At 28.1% G+C, this 23,058-nt stretch overlaps 1 protein-coding gene across 1 annotated transcript in view; it reads right to left on the bottom strand.

Annotated features, from left to right (window-relative positions):
- The window catches only part of LOC113372078 (sodium channel protein para-like), a 31,478-nt gene extending 12,323 nt beyond the window's left edge, over nt 1–19,155 (bottom strand). The window contains 13 exon segments of the mRNA XM_026612412.1: nt 321–406; nt 1,152–1,220; nt 1,313–1,412; nt 1,853–2,076; nt 3,460–3,727; nt 9,777–10,112; nt 11,821–11,985; nt 12,058–12,202; nt 12,281–12,341; nt 14,274–14,486; nt 15,949–16,040; nt 16,561–16,689; nt 19,109–19,155. Of these exon segments, the coding sequence (XP_026468197.1) occupies nt 321–406; nt 1,152–1,220; nt 1,313–1,412; nt 1,853–2,076; nt 3,460–3,727; nt 9,777–10,112; nt 11,821–11,985; nt 12,058–12,202; nt 12,281–12,341; nt 14,274–14,486; nt 15,949–16,040; nt 16,561–16,689; nt 19,109–19,146 (1,926 nt within the window). The 5' untranslated portion in view covers nt 19,147–19,155.
- Nucleotides 19,156–23,058: the final 3,903 nt, after the last annotated feature.

Raw genomic sequence — 23,058 nt, 5'->3', positions numbered from 1 at the left:
TTAATGGTATGAAGTATATTCAAAATTTGAGCTAGATGGTATAATATTTTGCTCAGAAATTTGAATATAATAGATATTAGGTACGACACTGTAAAATTTGAATAATTGAAGGTTGATATTGTACTTACAAATTATTTACTCTATTTTTATTTGAAATAATTGATAAAAATTAAATTTAATAAGTCGTAATATAGAAAATCAACCTTCTCTTATACAGAAAAATACATAAATTAACATTAAAAAATGCATTTGTGCAGATAAAAAAGTGCAAGCAGGGTGAATAAAACAAGCCATACATCAATTTAAAAACTGTAGTGTACTCTCAAATTCATGCAAATAGAGACTAAAAGGCCAATCAATCGAATAGTCGAATAAAATCTCTTTGCCCAGATAAAAAATAGCCAGGCTGAAAGAAAATATATAAATGTTAAATATATATTCACATAACCTAAGGCAGTTACCTTTTGGAAACTTCGGCGCAAATAAACTTAAGTGATATCTAAAAATTAATGTATCTTAAGATAACTGTATAGTAAAAATATAGAGAAAGTTTTAAAATTTGCAAAATATATGTTATATCTCCGGTAATTTCATTAAAAATTGAATTGAAGACAAAAACAATTAACGATTGGCTTTAATTCATTACTATTTAATACTAAAAGTTTAAAAGTTTGAAGGAGGTGCTACTCAAATTTAGGAATCAAACGACACAATAAAATTTAACCCAATAACACATTTTATAGACAAAATTTCACAACACGTACGAGACATATTGACATAAACTACTGATTTTTAGGAGATTGTAGATCGAAGTGTGATTTAATTTTAATTTTAATTAAAATAAATAAAATGATTAGAGGTAGTTAAATTTTATATAATTAAAAAAAAAAATAATCGTAGTTGAACTTTTTCAGAAAAATTAGAAAAAGAAGATAAAATAGCGAATTCATTAAGCCAGATGCAAGAAAAAAATAAAAAATTTAAAATTAAATCACATATAGTAAAAATAAGCATATATTGCATTATGCTTGTAACAGTTGGAATTATTAGGAAAAATATTATAGGAATTTTGACAAAAACATTTTAAACATATTAACATATATACAAATAGACAAATAACAAAAAACATTGTAAATTTTCATAAAACATACCTCCATGATCACTGACTCTGCTCTGTCGACCAGCTGCTTGTTCGATTATATCGTTTAGCACCATGACATCTGGGAAGTTTTCGAATAATTTTATAAAAAAATAGTTAAAAAGAATATTATTTGAGTGAAAATCAATATACTAGAAAATTGTTTATATTTACCTTTCATATCTACAACTGTTTGCTGCTGAGCAGGTTCAATAAAAGGATTGTCGATTTGTTTTATTTTTCCCATCTCGTCAGTATATTCCATCGAACCATGCTGAAACATTAAGGAATACATAATTATAGAAAAAAAAGTTAGTTATAAACATTTATTTTGGTGAAATTAGTATAATAATGTAATAATCAACAAGTTGGTCAAGACTTTAGAATGGGTTTACTGATCACAATGATCATAATCATTCACCATTATTAATTACCCGAGTATACATTTCAAATCTTCTCCAAATATTCAAAAAATATTTTTAATAATATTCAATAAAAGCACAAAATTTGAAAAAAAAAGATGATCCATCAAGGAGATATTCGAGAAGGTTAATTGTCTGTTTCGTTTCATTTCTTGTATTGCTGTCCTCAAATATTTTCGCTTAAATATCACTCAATTTCTAGAAATCATGGTATTGTTTGTCTCATTTTTTTTTTATAATATTAAAAATAATTTTTACCAAGTATATAAAATAACAATTTTTTATTACTCACGTGTGGTTCTCGGCCAGGCATCTTGTGATTTGTGTCAGTATATGTCGGTTGCTGAGTGATCGGCGTCTGTTGCTGTTGCTGCGCCAGTTGAGCAAGTTGCTGCTGCGTGTTTCGTTGACTTCGACTTCTTAATCTGGATTCCTTGGTCGCGCCACCCAGCAAATCGCCGTGAGAAGTGTACGATAAGCGGGAATGATGCGATGTATATGAGGAATGTCGCGAACCTGCAAGGAGGCGAGCTGATCTGTTGATTTGCTGTACTGACTTAAATTAGATTATAATTTGAAAACTCTAGCCTTACAATTAGTCTACTCTAGTTTCCACCCTTTGAAATGCGTCCCTTATTAGTTAAGTATTGATCAAATTATATTAGAAAATACTTTGTTTCTTTTAAGGACCAGACAGAATTATTGTTATTAATTAGGCTATAAGAATAAGTCCCGTAACGCCGGACGGCACCTAGGGCCGGACACTCTATTTAACACGTATTATTTAAGCGAGCAATAAATGTTTTTATTTCAAAATACAAATGAAAGGGGCGCGGGGTGCACACAGGTGCAGGATCCCGCACCAAGCCTCGCCTGTGATGCATACGGTGACGGCGGAAACAATTGATTGCTGTTTTAGGCAAAAAATCACGGCGTCACTTAAATATCAATGGAAGTAATTCTAGTATATTTATGCATTTAAATTTGAGTAGCATTCAAAGATAAAAATAGTACTTCATTATCTGTAAAATGGTTGAATATTATTAGATCTTTTAATCAATTTTAGTAGGCACAAATGAACGAAAATGTCTGTTCCTTAGCCCTTAGACGACACTTAAGTCGTCTCTTAGCGCCGGACAGTAAACGTATTGATATTTCTTGTGAGAATTGACGTAATTTATTCTAATTTTTCGTATTTCCCAGTCAAATAATAAAAAGCTTATGATGAATACTCCATCTGAGAGCATCGGTGTGGCCCAGCCAAAATGGGGAATAAATAGTGACTTTTTTTTGCAATATCTATAAATATTCGTCAAACACACATGTGCAGACATTCCAGAGTGTGGAGATGGCTACATATGCGTTTAATGCAGGTTATTTTGAAACGTCCGGTACTAGGTGCCACTTTTTAAAATCATATATTTTGTTACCAAAGTTTGATTAATAATATTAATTATTTTTTGGCAAAGGTTGCGTTTTTGTTAATTTAGTTTGATTTCTATCTTTGTTATCTAACATAAGTCATAATTTAATAAACATTTCGTAAAATATTTTTTGATTTATTTATAAATAACCTTAGGTGTCCGGCACTCGGGGACTTCCCCCTATGTTCCATTACTAGAAATCTCTGAAAAAATATATCAGCAATTTTTTACTTATCGTATTGAATTATGAAAAAAGGATAACAAATAAAACAAATATCATTTTAACTTAGGAATATTTTGCCGATACAAAATAGGATATACACAAGTAAATCGAATTATGAAGATTTAGAAAGTCATTAATTAAAAAATAAATGATTTTCTTAAAAAATGTCTTTCTTAATTTGCAAAAATATTTCTTTATTTTTTTGTTTCGAATCTAAGTTTTTATCTTTGCTCACTCGGAATGCGAAAGTACCTAGATTCCCAGGATAGTACACCGGCATGATGATGGCACCATTCTCTTCCGACATTGGAGTGACAGCATTGGAATCGTCTGCATATGGTAAATGTTCTTGCGCATCGAGATACGTGGATAACACTAACGGCTTTCGGTCGCAAACGCCCGCGCCATTGGAGGCAGGTCCTCCAGGGTAGCGGCCTCGACCATTCCGCACTGTGAACTGATGGGAACCGCGTGATCCGCGGCGTAAGTTGAAAGGCGAGCCAGGCAGTGATAACGAGGCCTGCGAAAACGATCAAGCAGAGATGTAACATGGGAGACAAAAAATCATTATATAATATATTTTGATAATGTTATTGGTTCAATATATATAGTAAATGTTTTAATTATAATTCATATTTAAGAATTGGATATAAAGTTGTTTTTAATAAATAATACCAGATCAGTCAGCACTGTGTTTTCATTACCGATATAAAATAAAACAATCTTAAATAAATAAAGGGGCGTTCATTAATCACGTAATCGAGTTCTTAAGAATTTTTAGACCATCCCTTTCCCTTGGTGATAAGTGGTGATATTAAAAATTCGTATTTGAGAATTAGATATAAAGTTGTTTTTAATAAATAATACCAAAATGAGTCAGCACTGTGTTTCTACTACCGATATTATATAAAAACTATCTCAAATAAATCATAATATGTATGTATATGTTAGGGAAGTTCTTAACATAGATATTTTCAATTTTTTCTGCTCGCAAAGGCTAAAATGCTTCTAAATTGACAAAAAAATCTTTGAAAGTTTTAGCGCTTAATATTAACTTTAAGATAATCTGCTCTCCAACCAAAGTTACTTGGTTCTATTTTATAAAATATATCAAACTTTTGTTGTAAATTTTGTATTTATGATCAACATGAGCAAATACAGTGTTATTTTCAAAATCTTGATTCACTTGTCGCTAAGTTATAAAATTCGAAAAAAAAATGGAATTTTACCCATGTTATTACCACAGAAACTTTGGTTGGAGTATAGACTATCTTAAAGTTAATATTAAAAAACTTAAACTCTCTGATATTTTTTTTATCATTTTAGAAGTAATTGAGCCCCTAAATGCAAAGACCTTCGGAATATCCATATTAAAAACCACCCTTTGTATATATATTGATTTATGTTTCGTTTCCGAACAATTATTCGAATTAATAAAAATCAACTTTTTTTTGGACGTTTCATTACAACGACTCGAAACTAGACACGTTACATCATCAGTTATATCATCACGTTTACATCAAAATATAAGTAATTTTTTATCACTTGTAAAATTTTTTTTAAGATTATTTGAAAAGTTTGACTTTCCTTTACTTGCTAATGGCAGTGATATTAGTAAAAATAATTATCAAAATTAAGCTTGGTAGCAAAGTATAAAAGCGGATTAAAATCTTTGATCGTTTTACAAATGGCACGTATCTTATTTTGTACGTATCTAATGGCCAACTTGTGTTGTGCCACATCACTCCCCGTTCAGAATACAGCCATTACCAAGTAAAATCAATTCAAAATTTTCAAATATTCTTAAGAAAAATTAAAAAACATGCAATTGACAAGAAATTAGAATTAAAATTATTTCAAGAAACATAATTTAGTTTTCTTTCTATTTTTATTATCTGAATTGATGGCGGTTTAATAAGTATATTGCTCCATCAACACACACACATATTATTATATGTGTATGTGTGTGTACGTATACACCAAGTGTTTTAGTGCATTTTCCAATTAATTCTTCCAAATACAAAAATATTAATTTATGTGTACTATTGTCGATGTTGTCTATATTTTGCCATTTTATATGTCCTGTTATAATTTTTTTTCGTAATTTTTAATTTAGTCTTTTGGTCATCGCACTGGGGATAAGTAATAAAAAGTTCATTTATAACTACATAATTTAGTGTTTTGTAATGTCCTGATTATGTATATATACATATTCATATACATACATATATTTATATATGTATAGATTTCTTATTTTTCAATCTCACATCCTTACTGATACTGATTTCAAATTTTAAATCTTATAAATACATTTCAAGAAAATTTGTTTAATAGATTATTTGCTCATATATTTTTGAAAAATAAGTATTTTTCTACCAAATTTTATTTTCTTCGGCTTACTTAAAAGATTTTAGGCCTTCTGAAAATTACTTTAACTACTTTATCAAAGCAATCCAAAAAGAAATTGATGATTTTATAAGAGCAATTAATTTAATTTAATTAGCAATTTTATAAGAATTATTTGAAAATATTTACATAATGGTGCATAACAAGATATTTATCTAAGTAATTTTATAATTACAATAGTTGAGTGTGATAAAATTTACAGTAAATAAAAAAACTCATGTATAATAATAATATTAATAATGAAATAACTGAAATATAATTTATATAAGTTTTACTTATATTACTATGTTTTATTCAATTATCTAAATCAAATTACTGGTTAAAATAAATTATACGTGATACTCTTACGTTTTTCACCATTTTTAAATTGGTTTTTAAGGAACGTACCTGCGAGCCTTCCTGACAAGCAAATGATATCTGGCTTTTAGTTCCGAATTTGGCAAGCCTTTCCTGTTGCTATTATGGAACAAACAAAAATCTATAAAACTCCTAAGCGATACGAAATTATTTCAATCGCAAAAGCTGGCGCTGTCGTAGATCTCATTGGTTTTATAACAATTTTGGCATAAAAGCATATAAAAATAGCATAAGAATTTGGCTGCAAATCGCTTTGTTAATCATTTTGTAATTTAGTTTTTTGTAAGTATTCCGAGGATTTTTTGAACGGCTCATTTCATCAGGTCAATTGAGGAGTAAAGCACGAAAGTACGACCAAAAGTGCACAAAACATCAAATGTTAACATTTATTGAGATCTATCCAAAAATTCAAAACCATTAGTAAAATTATATGTTTTCAAATACTTCTTGTGTAGTATTATACAAGTTAAAATATTCATTTATTTTTGGCTAGACCTCTAGAAGTATTATATTTATGAATAAATTGAATGACAATGATAGTGAAGTATAGAATGAAAGTGGAGAAAACGACCTTTTCCGGAATTTCACATCGCTGAACAGATAAATATCTTACTATGCACCATTTCACATCAATATATTTCTTGTAAGCAAGTTAAAGCAATTTTAAATTACTTTTATATATAAAAAACAAAAAATATTAAGAAGCAGTATATTAATAAATATTTAAATTTAAAATCATTTCCAAAAGTTCAATGTGATGAGGTAAAATTATGTATTTTTAATATTTAGTAATATAGTTTTATATTAAGTATTAGGCATTCTTGAAGGAAAAAATTCATACTCACCTGCAATATTGCAACCACAAAGTCAAAGTGTCTACTTATTTACAAAAATGTGATAGAATAAAACTATTATGAAAAAGTAGAATAAAATTGGTCTTACCTGTTTTGTTTTTGGTCTATCATTTTTGTGCAATTTCACAAATTTTAATAACATCGAGTAAATGAATAAAAAATTTAAAATGAAATGGAAGAATATAAAATATGAAGATACATGATGTTTTACAAGAAAATAATGTCAAGACTAAAGTGCAAATCATCGGATTCAATATTATGCTTGAATTGATGATTATGAATTAAAAAAAGATTATCTATATTAGTTTGTAATAATTTTGTTATACTTGAATCCGATTTTTTCTAATATTTCATGCACATGATAGAACATTAACAGTGTTAAAAGTTCAACAATGGACATGAAGGATTTTGGATATATCGATGGACTATGGAGATCGTCTCGGAATCACTAGCTAGCATCTACTATTTACTTTTTTATTCCTAAATTTAAACTACTGACTAACTCTATCTATCGCAATAATAGTTCGATAAGTTGTACCAATTCATTGATTAATAAAGAGATTCGCAGATTTACGGTTTATAATATTTATATTTTCACATTTAATTAGAATTAATCAAGTAGAATTGTTTCACGTAAATACTATTGTTAATAATTCTCATTTCAATAGTTCAATATTCAACATAAATAATTAATATTATAATTATAACACATATAGAATTTGAGTATTGGACAAATAATTTAATAAAAAGTATAATGGAATAACAAAATTTTCAAAAAAAATTGTATAAATAAATTTTTGGAAAATAATCAAAATTAATTAATTAACCAATTTTGTAAAGAAAAACATTTGTCCAATACCCTCCGTTATTTCAGCAGGATAAGGAAGGAAAGCTGATGGAGAAATGCTTTGAGCTTTTTTTATACTAGATTATTTCATTATAATAGTATAATAGTATAAAACAATTTGTTGGTTTAGTTCCAAAGTATTTAAATTATTTTGATATACAAAGTAAAGTTAATTTCCATAATTTCAACTCAGATCCATGGATCTATTTATGGTATACTTTTTAAAATTTAATTTTGATACGTTTATATTAAGGAATTGAAAACAAATAATTAGAAAGTAAGAAAAAATGATAAGATCATAGAAATAACAAAAATTCATTTTCAATCAACACACGTGATATAAAAATATATATTTTAAATTTTTTGGTGAATTTTGAATAATTTTAATTTTGAAAATATGATTGGGCATCCGAGTATAGAAAGGATAAGCAGAGTTATTCCTAAATGCAATGAATTTTTATATATTGATATATTTTTATCATTGCATATAGGAATGTAGAAATGTAAAGGAGTCATTAAAACGCTTCGAAATTTAAAAAATCATGTAGCATCAATAATGTTTTCATTATTGTTTTCATAGAAAATAATAAAAACATTTCGTATAAAATAGTTATGTTTTATTACGGATCTCTTTTGTTGAATAATCGAATGAGTTGGTAGTTACAAATTGTCAAAAGGTAATAGTAAGTTCAATGCTATAATTTGATCGAACGATTTGTATTATACAGATTTCTGAAACCTAACCTCCAAATGGCACAAATTCCAAATAATTTAATAACAATATTATTGAAAGTGCAATTTTTTATTGTTATTTATAATTACACAGGCGTGAAGTCGAATTATGCTTATATTCTGACTGTATGCCATTTGAAGGTTAGGTTTTAAAAATTAATATTGTTAAAAACGCTCAATTGAACAGCAAAGACATATAATAGCTTTTTTATAATTTATAATATAATGTGACAGTTAGTGACTACCAACTGATGCAATTTTTCAACATAAAAGACCGATAACAAAGAATAAGTATTTTATCCTAAAATTGGTCCCTAAAATAAAAGAAAAAGAAAATTGATACTTTTGGATAGATACGTAAAAATGTGATAATAATAAATCAAACATTTATGAATTATATATGAATTGGAATTGTCATATTTTATGAAATTAATTGAACATGAAAATTCCAATAACAATAAAAATGTTTCCTTACTGAAAGATTCCAATTCTTCTATAAAATAGATCTTATGGTAACGCTATGCTATAGGTCTATCTTCGTATGAATTAGTAGTAACAAACTGTCAAAAAGCTATGTATATGATGTGCAATCAGGAGTTTTACACATAAAAACAAACTTCACGTATGTGTTATCAATGAACATCAGAAAGATGCACTTATGATAAAATTGTTATTTGACGTTTGTGCGTTTTGTAGGTTAGGTTTTATGTGTAAAACGCCTAATCGCACAGCAAATATATATATTTTTGACAATTATTCACTACCAACTCATACGAAAAGAAACCCTTAACATAGCGTTACCAGAACAATTCTATTTTATCGGTAAATTTGATCCTTATTATATGTCACTTTGAGTTTAGGGACCGATTCTGCCGCATAACAGAAAAATGATATGGCAAGGTCATGTTATGAAGAACTTTCCATACTAATATCGACAAAAGCCATGCGGTAGGTGTGCGAATTTATCAGGTTTTCTGATAGAAAACATAACCTAGAAGCCGCACAAATGTCAAAATTAGATAACAGTGTGTTTCTGATACAGCTCCATAACATACGAGTGACGTTGCAGTTTATGTGTAAAACGCCTGAATAAACAGCAATGACATTTTGACAGTATTCAGTATGATTCATTAGCATAATGTATAGAAGTCGGAGCGTAACATGGCCATGCCGTAACATTTTTCTGTTATGCGGCAGAATTGGTCCCAAGATGTAATGCGCGTAACCTTTAAAACAAGTTATCAAATTAAATTATAAATTATGCGTATGTTTCATTTTCCACGTTTATTAAGCGTTTCATGATCATCCAGGACAGGAAGGTTCGGGTATGATTCGGACAAAAAGACACAGGCGCAGGATGGTGGAGCACTTACCGCGCTGACCCTGCGCGCTTTAGCCGCGGCCTGTCTGGCAGCTATTTGATCTTGCTGTTGCAGCGACGCGGCGGTCGGTCTCTGATATTCGCTCACCGACTCGAGTCCTTCGCTGCGCAGTGACATCTTTTCTCGATTGTTGTCGTCACTGCAACCCTTCTCTTGGCCAACGAAGAGCTCGTAGCTGTGACAGCTGAAGTCGGACGGTGACTTTATGAGATTCGGATCCTCGGTTATTCCGGCTTCAGCAGCAGCCGCAGCGGCAGCGGCGGCTTCGCGATTCGCTGCGTGGGCCTCCAGTTTGGCGGCTCGTGCTGCTGCCGCTTCTTCTGCTTCCTAAAGGAGAAGATTGAAAATTATGTAAGCTTTTGGTAAATTATTGTAAGCTTTTGAATCACATTTCGTGCAAATTAATTATTATGAAACGATCAGTTATATGCCAGTTGATTATGCAACAAAAGGTGGTAATGGTTGGTTCTGTCGTTGCCATGGTTCATATTATGACACATCAGGTCGGGTAATTGGTGGGCCAGCTCCAAGCAATATGGAGGTACCAGATTATTTCTTTTTAGTGAGAATACTATAGTACTTGAAACAAATATTTCTTAGATAGGAATAATTATTGTTATGCCAAAATGCACAGATATAGAGTCTATATTGGTCACAGGTGCTGCGCCGATAGTTATAGATCATAATTAATTTCAGATTTATTATGAAACGTCTTATTTATAAATAAATACATTTTAAATTACTGTATTTGATAAGATTATATGTCAACATATATTGAAAATAGCGTTTTCGACAAGTCACTTATAATTAGAATAGGATGGAGCACAAAGTTCCAATTTGACTTTAAGTAATTATACTGTGAAAACCAAACCAACTGTATCAGAACAAATAACACATATCGAAGAAGCAAGTAATAAACTATATTTAGTAAAATTCCCAGCTCATTGTAAAAATATGTTTTGAGATGTTTGCCTAAAAATTGATATCAGGTTCTTTTTACCCCTATGATGAGGTAATAGCCAGGGGACAAAAAGAGCAATCACTATTTTATTTTTAATTTTAAATAGTTTCTACAGCAAAGGTACTAAGGCCAAGTACATTAGCTTGAAATAATATTGAGGAAGATTTTACGACGCCACTTTTGTTCTGATAACAATACAAAATATTTTACAATGATAACTACATTATTTTATTATTACTACGTAGTTTCATTATGAAATTGAATAACGATATTAAACAATTATATTGCAAATATAATTTATTTTACACATAATAAATAAAAATCTTTTTCAACTCCTACTACTATCAAAAACCTTGCTCGCGAAATTATTTTTTTTTTATCATTATCAACCTTTTGTTTCTGATGAAAATAAAATTATTACAAATAAGGTAAATACAACTTCTATTTCAAATACATTGCATGCAAGCTTTGTATGAACCTTCGTCAGAAGAATTCGTCATCAGAATTGGAATAACTATCAATTTAGCTCATATCAAAGTGTAGTTCATAATTTTTATTTTTTTTATTGCTCACACTTTTTTGTTTAGTTGCTCTTTTTTAGCCTAACTACATGCAAACTTTCATAGAGTTTATATAAAGAAAACTCTTAAACTTTAAAATAACAATGCATCTTATAAAACAATTAAATAACGCATACTTCAAAATTGAACCAAACAAACCACAAAAAATTGTTATCACTATTGTTATATTGCCTCATAATAATGTTGCACGAATCAAGTTGATATTTGGTTACACATATTTTGCCCTCTATTTCAGTATAATGGATAATGGTGGTAGCCCTATTTACCCGTGGACATATGAACCGTGTTCTACCCTATATAATTTAATTGATGTCGATAGAAATAAACTTAAAAAAGTTAACTATTTCATAAAAGATTCTTTTTAATATAAACAAAACATAAACCTAAATGTGTTTCATTCTACTTGTAATTAATTTTGAGTATTCAAGTCTAACAAGGATGAATAATTTAAATATAATACTCATATTCAATCCAAAAATGGTTTTGTACTTACTCTGATGGCTTCTTCTTCAGCTGCTTCTTCCTCTTCTGCTTTCTTTTGCAATTCATCGTACGACATCGCGACGATAGCCAAGATCAAGTTAACCAGATAGAACGATCCCAAAAAAATAATAACTATAAAGAACAACATATGCCATGGTCCAGCCGATCGCAATACCTAAATATAGAAATCACAAATTAACAAAATGCAAATACATTCTATAAATAGGATACGGAGCCTAGATCTCACCAATTGATATAAATTTTCCCAGTAATCTTGTGTCATCAATCTGAACGCCGACAAAAAAGCCCAACCGAAAGTATCAAAACTCGTGTACCCGTAGTTTGGATTACCGCCAAATCCTTGAAGGCACCTGTAGCCTGGAGCGCACTCACTATAACAAAAATAATGTTATTTGTGCCAGCAATTAATTTTTTGTACGAAATTTCGTAGAAGTAAGAAATTTACGTACCCAGCACCTGACGAATTTCCACATAAGGGCATGTCCCCGCTTTCCGTTACATACCAATTCGCTAAAAGCAAGGAAAAAGACATTGTAATTCAAGTATGATAACTTTTATTTTACCTACAACTTCACACAATAGGTTTTAATATATCATAATAATATTTTTCTTGCATAGTTTTATTGCCGATCAGAATAATATATTTTTTAAGACAATATGCTGGGTGTGAATGCATTTAAAAAGATTATCTCCTATGAGATATCTCTTTTTTATTTTTTGACATTTGATTTAAGATCGTTTGGCCATTTTTTTGCAATCATAATAATATAGTAATATAAATTTATAAATTATTATAATCCACACAAATCATGATAATCAATAGATATATGTTCTATATAATTCGATTTAATATTTGTTTTCAGAACAATCATGTTTGTAAATATAAATGTTAAACCCATTTAAATTGATTGCATGCACGTTTACATATTAAACGGTTCGCAAATAAATAAACTAATTTTTATCGCGAGTTCAATTTTATTTGAATTATGGAAGTTTTTTTTTATTCATTCGATATACATTTCGTTTGAAATTACATTTCAGTATGTTCATCGAGTATCTTTCTGAAATGTAAATACTTCTAAACGCTATATTAGATTCTAGATATATATTCTATTAGTCGCAGCAGTTAAAAATTTAATATTAAACAAATTTTTATATGCAATAGTGTCTATTATACTATTAAAATGTACAACACAAAGAATTAAAGAAAATTAGTGATCTAATAAAATAAAACTTGAATAAAAAAATTAAATCTAGAGTCTAAATTTATCTGCAAACAATCATGACTGAACTCCATAAGTCATTATTAAATATTGTCGTTATAATTTACTGAGCTAAAGGGATTGGTCATGTTTCCATACAGAATTAGTCCCACCATAGAAATTAAATGATTTTGATGCCATTTTATTGCTTTTTTGAAAGAAATTAGATATACCAATTTCAACTCCCTAGTTGAAATCACTTGGCCAAGATATTATTGAAAATATGCGAAATTGGTCCCCTTTTTTAAAGTCATCATTCTAATTTTATTTTTTTGGCTCCTAAAATATATATTATAAATGCAGTTTCGTATTGTGGCAATGATGCCTATATGAGTTAATATTAAATACTTATAATATTTACATGCATAATCGTGTGATCAGTAATAGATTAGATATCAGTATAGGTATAAAATTAGGAAATTAGGAAATTGTCAAATGATTATAAATGATTATAGAGACACAGAAAGGAAATGCTTTAACTCAATTAACCAAAGTTAAAATTTTGTCTTACTGTTGTCTTTATTTTTATGTACTGTTTTTGTATGCTGAACTAGAATGTTCATTTGTATACCAAATTATCTTTTCTATGATTTTTCATTACTCATATCTAATACAATTACGCATACAGTTTTGTACCAAACCACGCGATTCTGTGTCTTACTTTCAACTAAAATTTTGAACAAAATGCAGTTTTGTTACATATAGTTAACATGAAAAAAAAAAGATATTTTAATACTCTATTGAAAGCATCAGCGAGTGAAATGTCCCAAACAGCATCGTTTTATAAGTGATTTAATTTATGACAGTCCTTTCTAAATGTAACACATCTGGGCTGACTGTCTTCAAATTAAAAAAAAAGTTGGCCGAAGAATATTGATCAATAAAAATCATAGCATTCTGTGTTATATATGTACACCAAACAGACGATCCAATTCACTTCCCGAATATAGATTACATATAATATAAATTATAATATATTCAACGTATACTAATGTAATCGGTCATGAAGACTATAAATAGATAAAGATGAATATGTATAAAATTAGGATAATAAATATGTAATATATTAAAATAATTTTTAACGAGTGTATTAGCAAGGAACAATTAATAACTGGTAATCACAAGTTTAATTCGATAGTATCGATAGTAGAATTAGTAGAATTAATTACAATGATCTTACTTTCATTGCTCATGAATCTCTCCCAGTTTTCGTCAGTGAGGTTTCCCCATGAGCCGTCCTCCGGAAAATTTTTGATGCATTTTTGCGTGAGGACGCCCATGTAGATTTGTAAGCCCATGAGTGCGAACACGGACAATGAGAACATCGTCAGAATTATCACATCCCGAAGATTCTTCACAGACTCTATGACGGCTCCGACGATGGTCTTCAAACCTTGTTAAAGGATAAATGATTTGTTTATAACTAATCTCATAAAATGAATACATAAATCATTATATTATTTATAAATATTACATTAAGTAAAATAAGTTTATGATAAAAGGCCAAGAGACTAATCTCAAATTTTATCACAAATATTAGGTTCAAGCTGATGTAGAGAAAAAAATAAAAAAATGAATATTCTATCACTGTTTTTTTTTCAATACAAATATTTATACTATTTTCACACCACAGAATTATAAAAATGTGAACTACATACTTTCAACTAATTGAAGTATTTAAAACTACTCTTTCATTTAATGATTTGAATTTTTAATTTGATGTTGATATATGGACTACCAGCAGGGTCTAATAATAGGGTTTAAAATCAATAAAAAAAAATTGAATAAAAAAATGATAATTAAAAATCCATACGTTTCATTTGGTTAAACAATACTATAAAAATAATAATACAATACTGTTTTACTAAAGTAATTGAACACCTCTAGGTTTATCGATGGCAACCCTTTCGCCAATATTTAAAAATCGTTTTACAAACGTTTTTTTAGGTAGATAGAGCGGATAAATTTAAGCTTATGAAAATCTTAGGAAAATATTAATCTAAATTCTGTGATAAAATTTCACTAAAAAAACGATACAAAATCAGTTATCGAGCTACATGAAAAATTATTGGGCTACTAAAATGAGTATAATGAAATAGGGATTTGTAGAGAGTGACAATTTAGAGTTGTATGTATTTTTAATTCCGCATTTAAAAAATTAAAATTAAAGCAAAATTGGCCCCAAACCTAAAAAAAAAAATGTTAGTGGTGGACAACCCTCGATAAACGAAAATTGTTTAAAGTGAAATTTAAGCTTTTCGATAAGCTTATGAAAATCTGAATTAATTTTCAGTTACTAAAGATTACTATTGTTTAAATAAGTCCAATAAAATAAAATGGTTCTTATAGCTTGATTATCTTAATATTAAAAATAGTGTATACATATACATTGTAACTGCTCCCATTTTAACTTACTTTACAAGAAATTTATCTAAACCTTTCAAAATATCACAAAACATAAAATTATCAACACGACTGCAATTTTTAAAAAAATATAAAATATCTGACACAAAATTAAATTAAGGATCAAGAAAATATTTTCGAAAACGCTCTCTGAAAACAAGTACAATATGATTATCAAGCAAATCAATTATTTGTAAAAAAAATCAATTAGTAGATTTCAATCATACCTAGGAATTTCTATTTCTATAACTATGAAACTAGTGTTTATTTAACTTATTTAATCATGCTTGCATCTGCAAGTAACAGGTATGATTTATATCTGACTATCATTAAGACCTCATATGTATACACAACATGTAAAAATAATGAAATTAATGTAATAATAAACAATTTAACTATTATTTTATAATATTATATCGAATAATACAATTACTCCATTCATTCAAAATTACCTGGGACGATGGCGACAGTTTTTAAAGCTCGCAGCACTCGAAATGTGCGGAGAGCAGCCAAATTTCCCAGGTCGATACCCATCGTTACATAACTAAATATTAAAATAAGTATAACTATTTATCATAACATCTAATATCATTAAATGAAAAATATAAAACATTATATAACCCTATCTAAAATATGATTTTAAGTTGTATACTAACTGCATGCTGTTGTAAGTATTAGCTAGGTAGAAATAGTTGGTTTTGAAATTTGTTTGAATGCATGCAATCTAATATCAATTTGTAAATAAACATTTATATATTATATATTTATTGAAAACTATTTCTAACTTATATTATTAATCTATGTATTGATATACTACAAGTTAAATTCTATATGAGCATTTAATTAATACTATTTCTTTAAAAAGTCATCTAAATTCTAATAGATTGGCGCACTAAAAGGATTACAAATTAGAACAAGTACAAAATTAAGATCATCAATTTTTTCAAAATAAAATAAGAATTTTCCTCTGAATATTTTTCCTGCAAGGAAATAATGAAATGAAGCCAATCTCTCCTAAGTAATGGGTGAGGTGTAATAATCTCTAAGAGTCTACGCCTACTCACGCTAATGTTATTACTACGAAGTCTAGCCAGTTCCATGCGTCTCTTAAATATGTAAAAGGCTGCAAGATGAAACCTCGGGCCATTACTTTTACAGCCGATTCGAACGTGTAGATTGCCGTGAAGATGACTCTGCAACCACACACGTCACATTATCGAATTTCTTTCGAAAATATTGCTTCGAAGCGAGTTTTTGAAGGTAATTTATGGATTGATAGCAAAGTGTAATAGAAACATAATAAACACTATACTGCTAGTTTTAAACATGTTTTGATACCTATTAGTCACAACATAATATGAAAACGTAATTAGTAAAATCTGGTTGTTCCTGCCAATCATTTCTGTAGTTTGACTCAGTGCTTATTTGTCGCTCAGATTTTCTATTATAAACAAAGGTGAACAAAAAATATCAATTATTATATTAATTTACTATGCCTTTAGTCGCATCATTAACAAGACAACTCGCAAAAGTTGATACTTTATCCTAAAATATAATTGCAAACGATTTAGATCTATAACAAAAAATATAAATTCATATTGGAGATATTGTGTTATCAACAATTACCACGTGATCTCAAGCAAATTTAATTACATTAATTCATAATTTTAATTTTAATTTTTTTTCTAGACTTTGGATCTAATTGGATGTGACTATATATACAAATTCTCAAACTTTGATTAATTTTTAGAAAGAGTGATGGAGCTAGGGGCTTATTGTAGTAGGGGTTAAAATTCTAAGAGCTTTTTGTAACAGACGCTTTTCAATGGGATCTTAAACAATATTGAAATATTTTTGTCAGAATTGGAGATCTAAATCATCTTGTATAATATTGTTCATAATTACTGTTCTGCAAGCCGACGAAATATACAGAACTATGCAGTTTCACCTTTTTTGTCATGTAATATAAAATTAATTTACATTAATTATTAATTAATTACTATAATTTTGAGTCACTATTATTTAGACTAATGCTAAATTTTATTATATTAATTATTTTGCTTCAACTTTTTTAATTTTTGATAATGTGTAACAATTTCTGTGATCGCTAACTTGTTCAAAGAAAATCTTGATTAATATAAAATAATCAATCCTGAGGTTAGTTGAAACAAAACCTTGGGGCTAGTTATATATAAAACTATATAAAAATAGTAGAGTAGTAATATATAAAAATTATATACAAATTCAAGTGAAGATGATTAGATGGAAAGTATAAGACATGGGCAAGATATCTTTTATTTGTATTAATTGTAGTTTACGTTGATTTATGATAAGAATTTCTGTTACAAGAGACACTATGTATTTTATTTGTATTAATTATATTTTGCGAAGACATATGAGAAAAAATACTTCAAAAATATGCTAAAATTTTATTGAAGCATATAGCTTCTAATTACTTCCTTAAACGCTTATAGATTGTTTTTTTATATATTTCAAACATCTTGCTAGCAATAATAGTCTATATAACAAGCTACCATATAAAATCAATGAATGACTCAACTAAATTCAAAATGAAAGCGTTAACCGCCTTGTCAGTCATATGGGTTTTTAGGATTTATTAAAAATAAGCCAAGAATAATTATCAAATATATTATAGTCGAATGTTTGACGTTACTACTTGCCCCAGTAGATAATACAACTATTGCCAAATACGAGATACGTTGTGACACCAAAGTTTTTCTAGAAAATGACTAATTGTCACATAATAAATAATAGTTATGGAATAATTTCCACTTGATTCGGTGGAAGAAAAATTACAGAATCTATTCGTATCTATTTTGTATAAATATGATCAGTGGATCGCAAGATATAATAATTGAAAAAAAAAACTTTTACAAACAGCCCCTAGCTTCTCTATATCGTATGCTAATTACAATAAACATTTCTGAAACTTGATAAACATACATATTTAAGAATTACATAAAACTTCATGAAAATAACAGAAGAAGTTATACGAATCCTGTGACTGAATACTAACAGCTGTATATTAAACGTTCTGTAATAATTTTGTAACTTTTGTAATTATCTTAAATTTAAGTTGTTTTTAGAAAATGTAATTTAATTTAAGGATAAAAACAAAATATGTGAGACCTAATACATTTCATATATAAATATATGATGTAATTTGGAATTACTGAATTGAAATTTGCTTCGTGATAAAACACCATTTAAATGATGTAACAATATGCAAATATTTATGTAAATGTATTAAAATAATGAGTTTATTCTTTTTATTTCTACCAAAAATATTTATGAAGGATAAATATAATAGGATAACTAGTAAATCATTCTATAGAACTTTACACGCTGCTAAACATAGATATTTTATCAAAACTAATATATATGAATACTAAATAACTCTACAAAACTGGATTTTTTCAACAGTTGTGATGAAGAATTATCGAACTAAATATCTGGATTTGCTAAATCTATAGACTTTTAATTGAAACATGAGATAACTATTGACTTCAAAAGTTATTTCTATTAAAAATGAGATAAAAGTTCTAGCATTTTATATTTTATATCTAGATAGAATTCTAAATTATCACTTACTCTGTGGATTCGACGGTCGGTGAGGAAGGCATGATCATGAGAATACAGTTGACTAAGATCGTTGTGATGATGAAAAGCGAAAATAAGGGATGCACTAAAATATAAATGGCGACTCGGCGTATAGGGTTGAACGGGTCCAGTATCCATAACGCGTCCGTTGCCGAGAAACGAAAAATATCCTTGCCCTTGCTCACCACTACGAAGGTCTGTAGGAAAAAATCATTTATATAATAAATATTGAAAATTATTCTTGATATAGTCATATATATTATATATTAGGGTGGTCCTTAATATGGATATTTTCGGTTTTCTTTGCTCCCAGGGGCTCAAATGCTTCCAAATTGATACAAAAAATTCTCTGTAAGTCTTAGATCACAACATTAACTTAAATATAGTCGGCACTCCAAGCAAAGTTTCTCATGGAAATAAGATGGGTAAAATTCTATTTGATTTTTATAATTTTATAACTTAGCCATAAAAGAATCAAAATATTGAGTATAACATTGAATTTGATTATTTTGATCATTAATAAAAAATACAACAAAAATTGGATACATTTTATAGAATAAGTATTTACTTAGGAAGAAGAAGCAAAAAACTTCGGTTTAGGTGTGGACTATCATAAGTTAATATTAGCTTCTAAAATTTTCAGAGAATTTATATTAATTTGGAAGCATTTGATCCCCTGGCGGCAAGAAAATACGAAAACATCTTTATTAAGGACCACCCTAATGCATATATACCTATATATATACAATATACATATATTGTTTATCGAAATAATATAATATTGCAATTGAGCTGGAATTTCCTCAGGCATATAAATTCTTCCTCAATACCATATTCACTTCCCCAATCAATTGTAAATTGTTTTCAACAATATAACTATGAAAATAATAACAATATTGGAAACAATAATAATCCATAATACCTAATTTAAGCTACCGTATAAATTCGATCAAAGATTTAACTTAATTCAAACTTAAAGTACAACAACATAAAGATAAACTAAACCAGATTTTTATGTACAAAAGAATTCCTGTTTATGTTGTTATTATATTTTCATGCTTAATAATATCTTACTCTAATAACTAGATGTAACTAAAATTTATTTCTGTTTATTATATTAAAGACAATAGCGCGCGTATCTTTTGCGATTGCTTGTTTAGCTGTATTAATTGCATCATCGAGTAAATATCCTATTCAGCATACCAATACATATTTTCCCAAGTATTTTTTTGACTTTCAGTTTATTATATTAGAAAACCAAACCACATACATACAGCACAAGATACATATAAAACAATCAACTATTAAAACATGTTCAGAAAATTTCCCAGTTATTGCCTAAATATAGATATATGGTATTTGCTATTTTTTCTGAAATTTTGCATTTGTATCCTTTTACTCCTTGGGGCAAGCACATTCGATGTCTAATTTTTAATTATAAAGAATTGTTGAAAATAAAAGCTACATTATTTAATTTACACAACGCTCAATACAAATTTCATGGGTCTAACTAATGAGTAAAAATTTATTTTACCTTTTTATGTTTTTCCTTATTGTTCAATGATCACTGCAAATGACTGCATCTTTGGACTTAGTTTTTAGAGATTTTTATAATGCTTTATAAAAAATTATTCAAATGATCAAACAAAATCAATGCCTCATGTATATCAATAATAATCAAACAAATAAAATCTATGCAAACAGTATTTTATAAATCTATTCTATGAGGAAGTTACGCAAAATAATTAACACAAAGAAATTTGCATTAATTTCTATTTGCTATTTGAGAAAAATCATTAGTAGAAATGGAAGGATAAATCAAGAAGCATTGCGCAGGATGGATAAAGTATTAAACATGAAATAAAAGGTTATATAGTTTGTAAGAAAATATAACACAGAAAATTGAATGTTGATACAAAGTATATAAGAGAATAAAGAAAAAGCTCAAGAAGTAGATTACACGAAAAAAACTGGCTTAAAATAGTTCCCGCTGCAAAGCACAATGTAATTTTTTCGCAATATTTCAAAATACAATAATCCTTTTATTCCTTCAAAATAAATCGAATTAAAAAGTTCAGCAAATAAGAAGTTCATCACGCTGAAAGAACTTTCAAGCTTGAACTTTCCGTTGAGTGAATGCAAAGCTCACAGTTGTTCGAAAGCGTACTGACAATGACATAAATAATACAACATACTCCGACTGTTATACTTCAGAAGTAAGAATATAATTCAACTCGTAGCATGTAAGTACACATGTGAATTTTATTTTTTAGCATTTCACATACGCAGTCAGTCGTATATTCTGTCGTTCAGTTAATCCAACTTAATTGAGCGCGGTAATTAAATAATGATATCGACCTACTTTCCGCATGATAAGAATCTCCGTAGAGAATACACTTTCATGGAACATACAGAGTACGAAGCTGTTATAATTTTCCATGTACTGCCAATTAATACGATGATGTCAACTTTATTAAAAGACTCGGTACATGTTGTATTATATTACAGCAAAAGTGGTGAAACTTAGCAATTTATCACTTTGTCATTTGGTAATTAAATAAAGCTAATGTAACCCTAAACGCAATTTTTACGATAAAAAAATTTTTCATTTGTATGTAAATATTTATATGTTTTCCTAATTCTTCTCATCGTAATTCGTATGATTGTGAAATAAGGAAAACTGGTCCCAGATTTTTTAATTATTTTTCTGAATCTTTACGAAAATATAATTTCATGTAATTTCAAATGTACAATTCAAATATATTTTAATAATATACATATAGTAATTATAAACTATGTGATTAAACTACAAATTAGAGTACGATTAATGCTCAATTTTTTAAAAATATTTGAACGTTGTGGTTTCAATTACTTTTTTAGATTTGCTGATGTAGTCCAAATGTAAAATACCTTTTGCTATCGGATAGTAGATAATTCAGCTGCTAATAAAAAAACTGTTTGATCAATTGCGTAGTTTTCGTTTGGCGTTCGATGAAAAATTAAAAATAAAATCAATTTTTTTGGTCATGTTTTGCTTTTTTTATGCAAAGGCAAAAAAGTTATGCGCTTTTTACTGTCAGAATTCGTTTGCCAAATTTTGTACTGGTTTTTATTTATATTCTGTCTGGTTGAAGTTGATCACAAAGAAATTGTCTACCTTGAACATCTACCATTAAGTCCTGACCATAACTTTTTGTAAGCTTATGACACCTCTTTACATTCGCAAAAATCAAAAAGAAATATTTCAAACATAGGCGATTTCATTATCCATCTTTCAACTAAAACCAAACAAAAACGATGCAATTGATCAAAAACCTATTTTTTACTGGTTGACTGCTGAATTGCAAGCTATCCAATAACAAAAAAATATTTTGCATTTGAACTAGGTCAGCAAAACTAAATATTCAATTGAAATCATCTAAGTGTGAAATCTGCACTCAGTTAGTTATCAATCTAATAAAATAATGATATACTACTATTAAAAAACTATTATAAATACCGAAAAAAACTATTATTTTGTAATTTTATATATTGAGATTCCTACAACATTATAGAAAGCTATAGATAAAAAATTAATCACATCTTTTAATCGATTGAGGAAGTAGTTATAAATCAAAAAACTGTACTAAAACATTAACAAAATCAAAAATCATTACTTATTTTATGATCATAGTATTCATTTCACTAAACAATTTTATAACAATCTTTAAATTTCATTTTTAACTGGCAAAAGTAAATTGTTATATATAACAAACTGTCAATTTTACAGGTGTCTCTTGTAGAAAAATAGAATAAATATCTAATTTTTAAGACTAAAGTAGGTATGTATTCTAGGGAAGAAATTCAAAAGATTTTTTTTCTTTTTTTTTCATATTTTCAAAGCTTAACTATTTAAAAAATATGTATACGAGAGATTTTAAAATTAAAATTATTTTCGGAGA

The sequence above is a fragment of the Ctenocephalides felis genome, unplaced genomic scaffold (assembly GCF_003426905.1).
Source record: "Ctenocephalides felis isolate EL2017-DRISC unplaced genomic scaffold, ASM342690v1 CF-g0.4_SCAFFOLD_01558, whole genome shotgun sequence".
Lineage (NCBI taxonomy): Eukaryota > Metazoa > Arthropoda > Insecta > Siphonaptera > Pulicidae > Ctenocephalides > Ctenocephalides felis.
The sequence above is the reverse complement of the archived record's forward strand: the minus strand, read 5'-3'. Positions and strand labels throughout refer to the sequence as shown.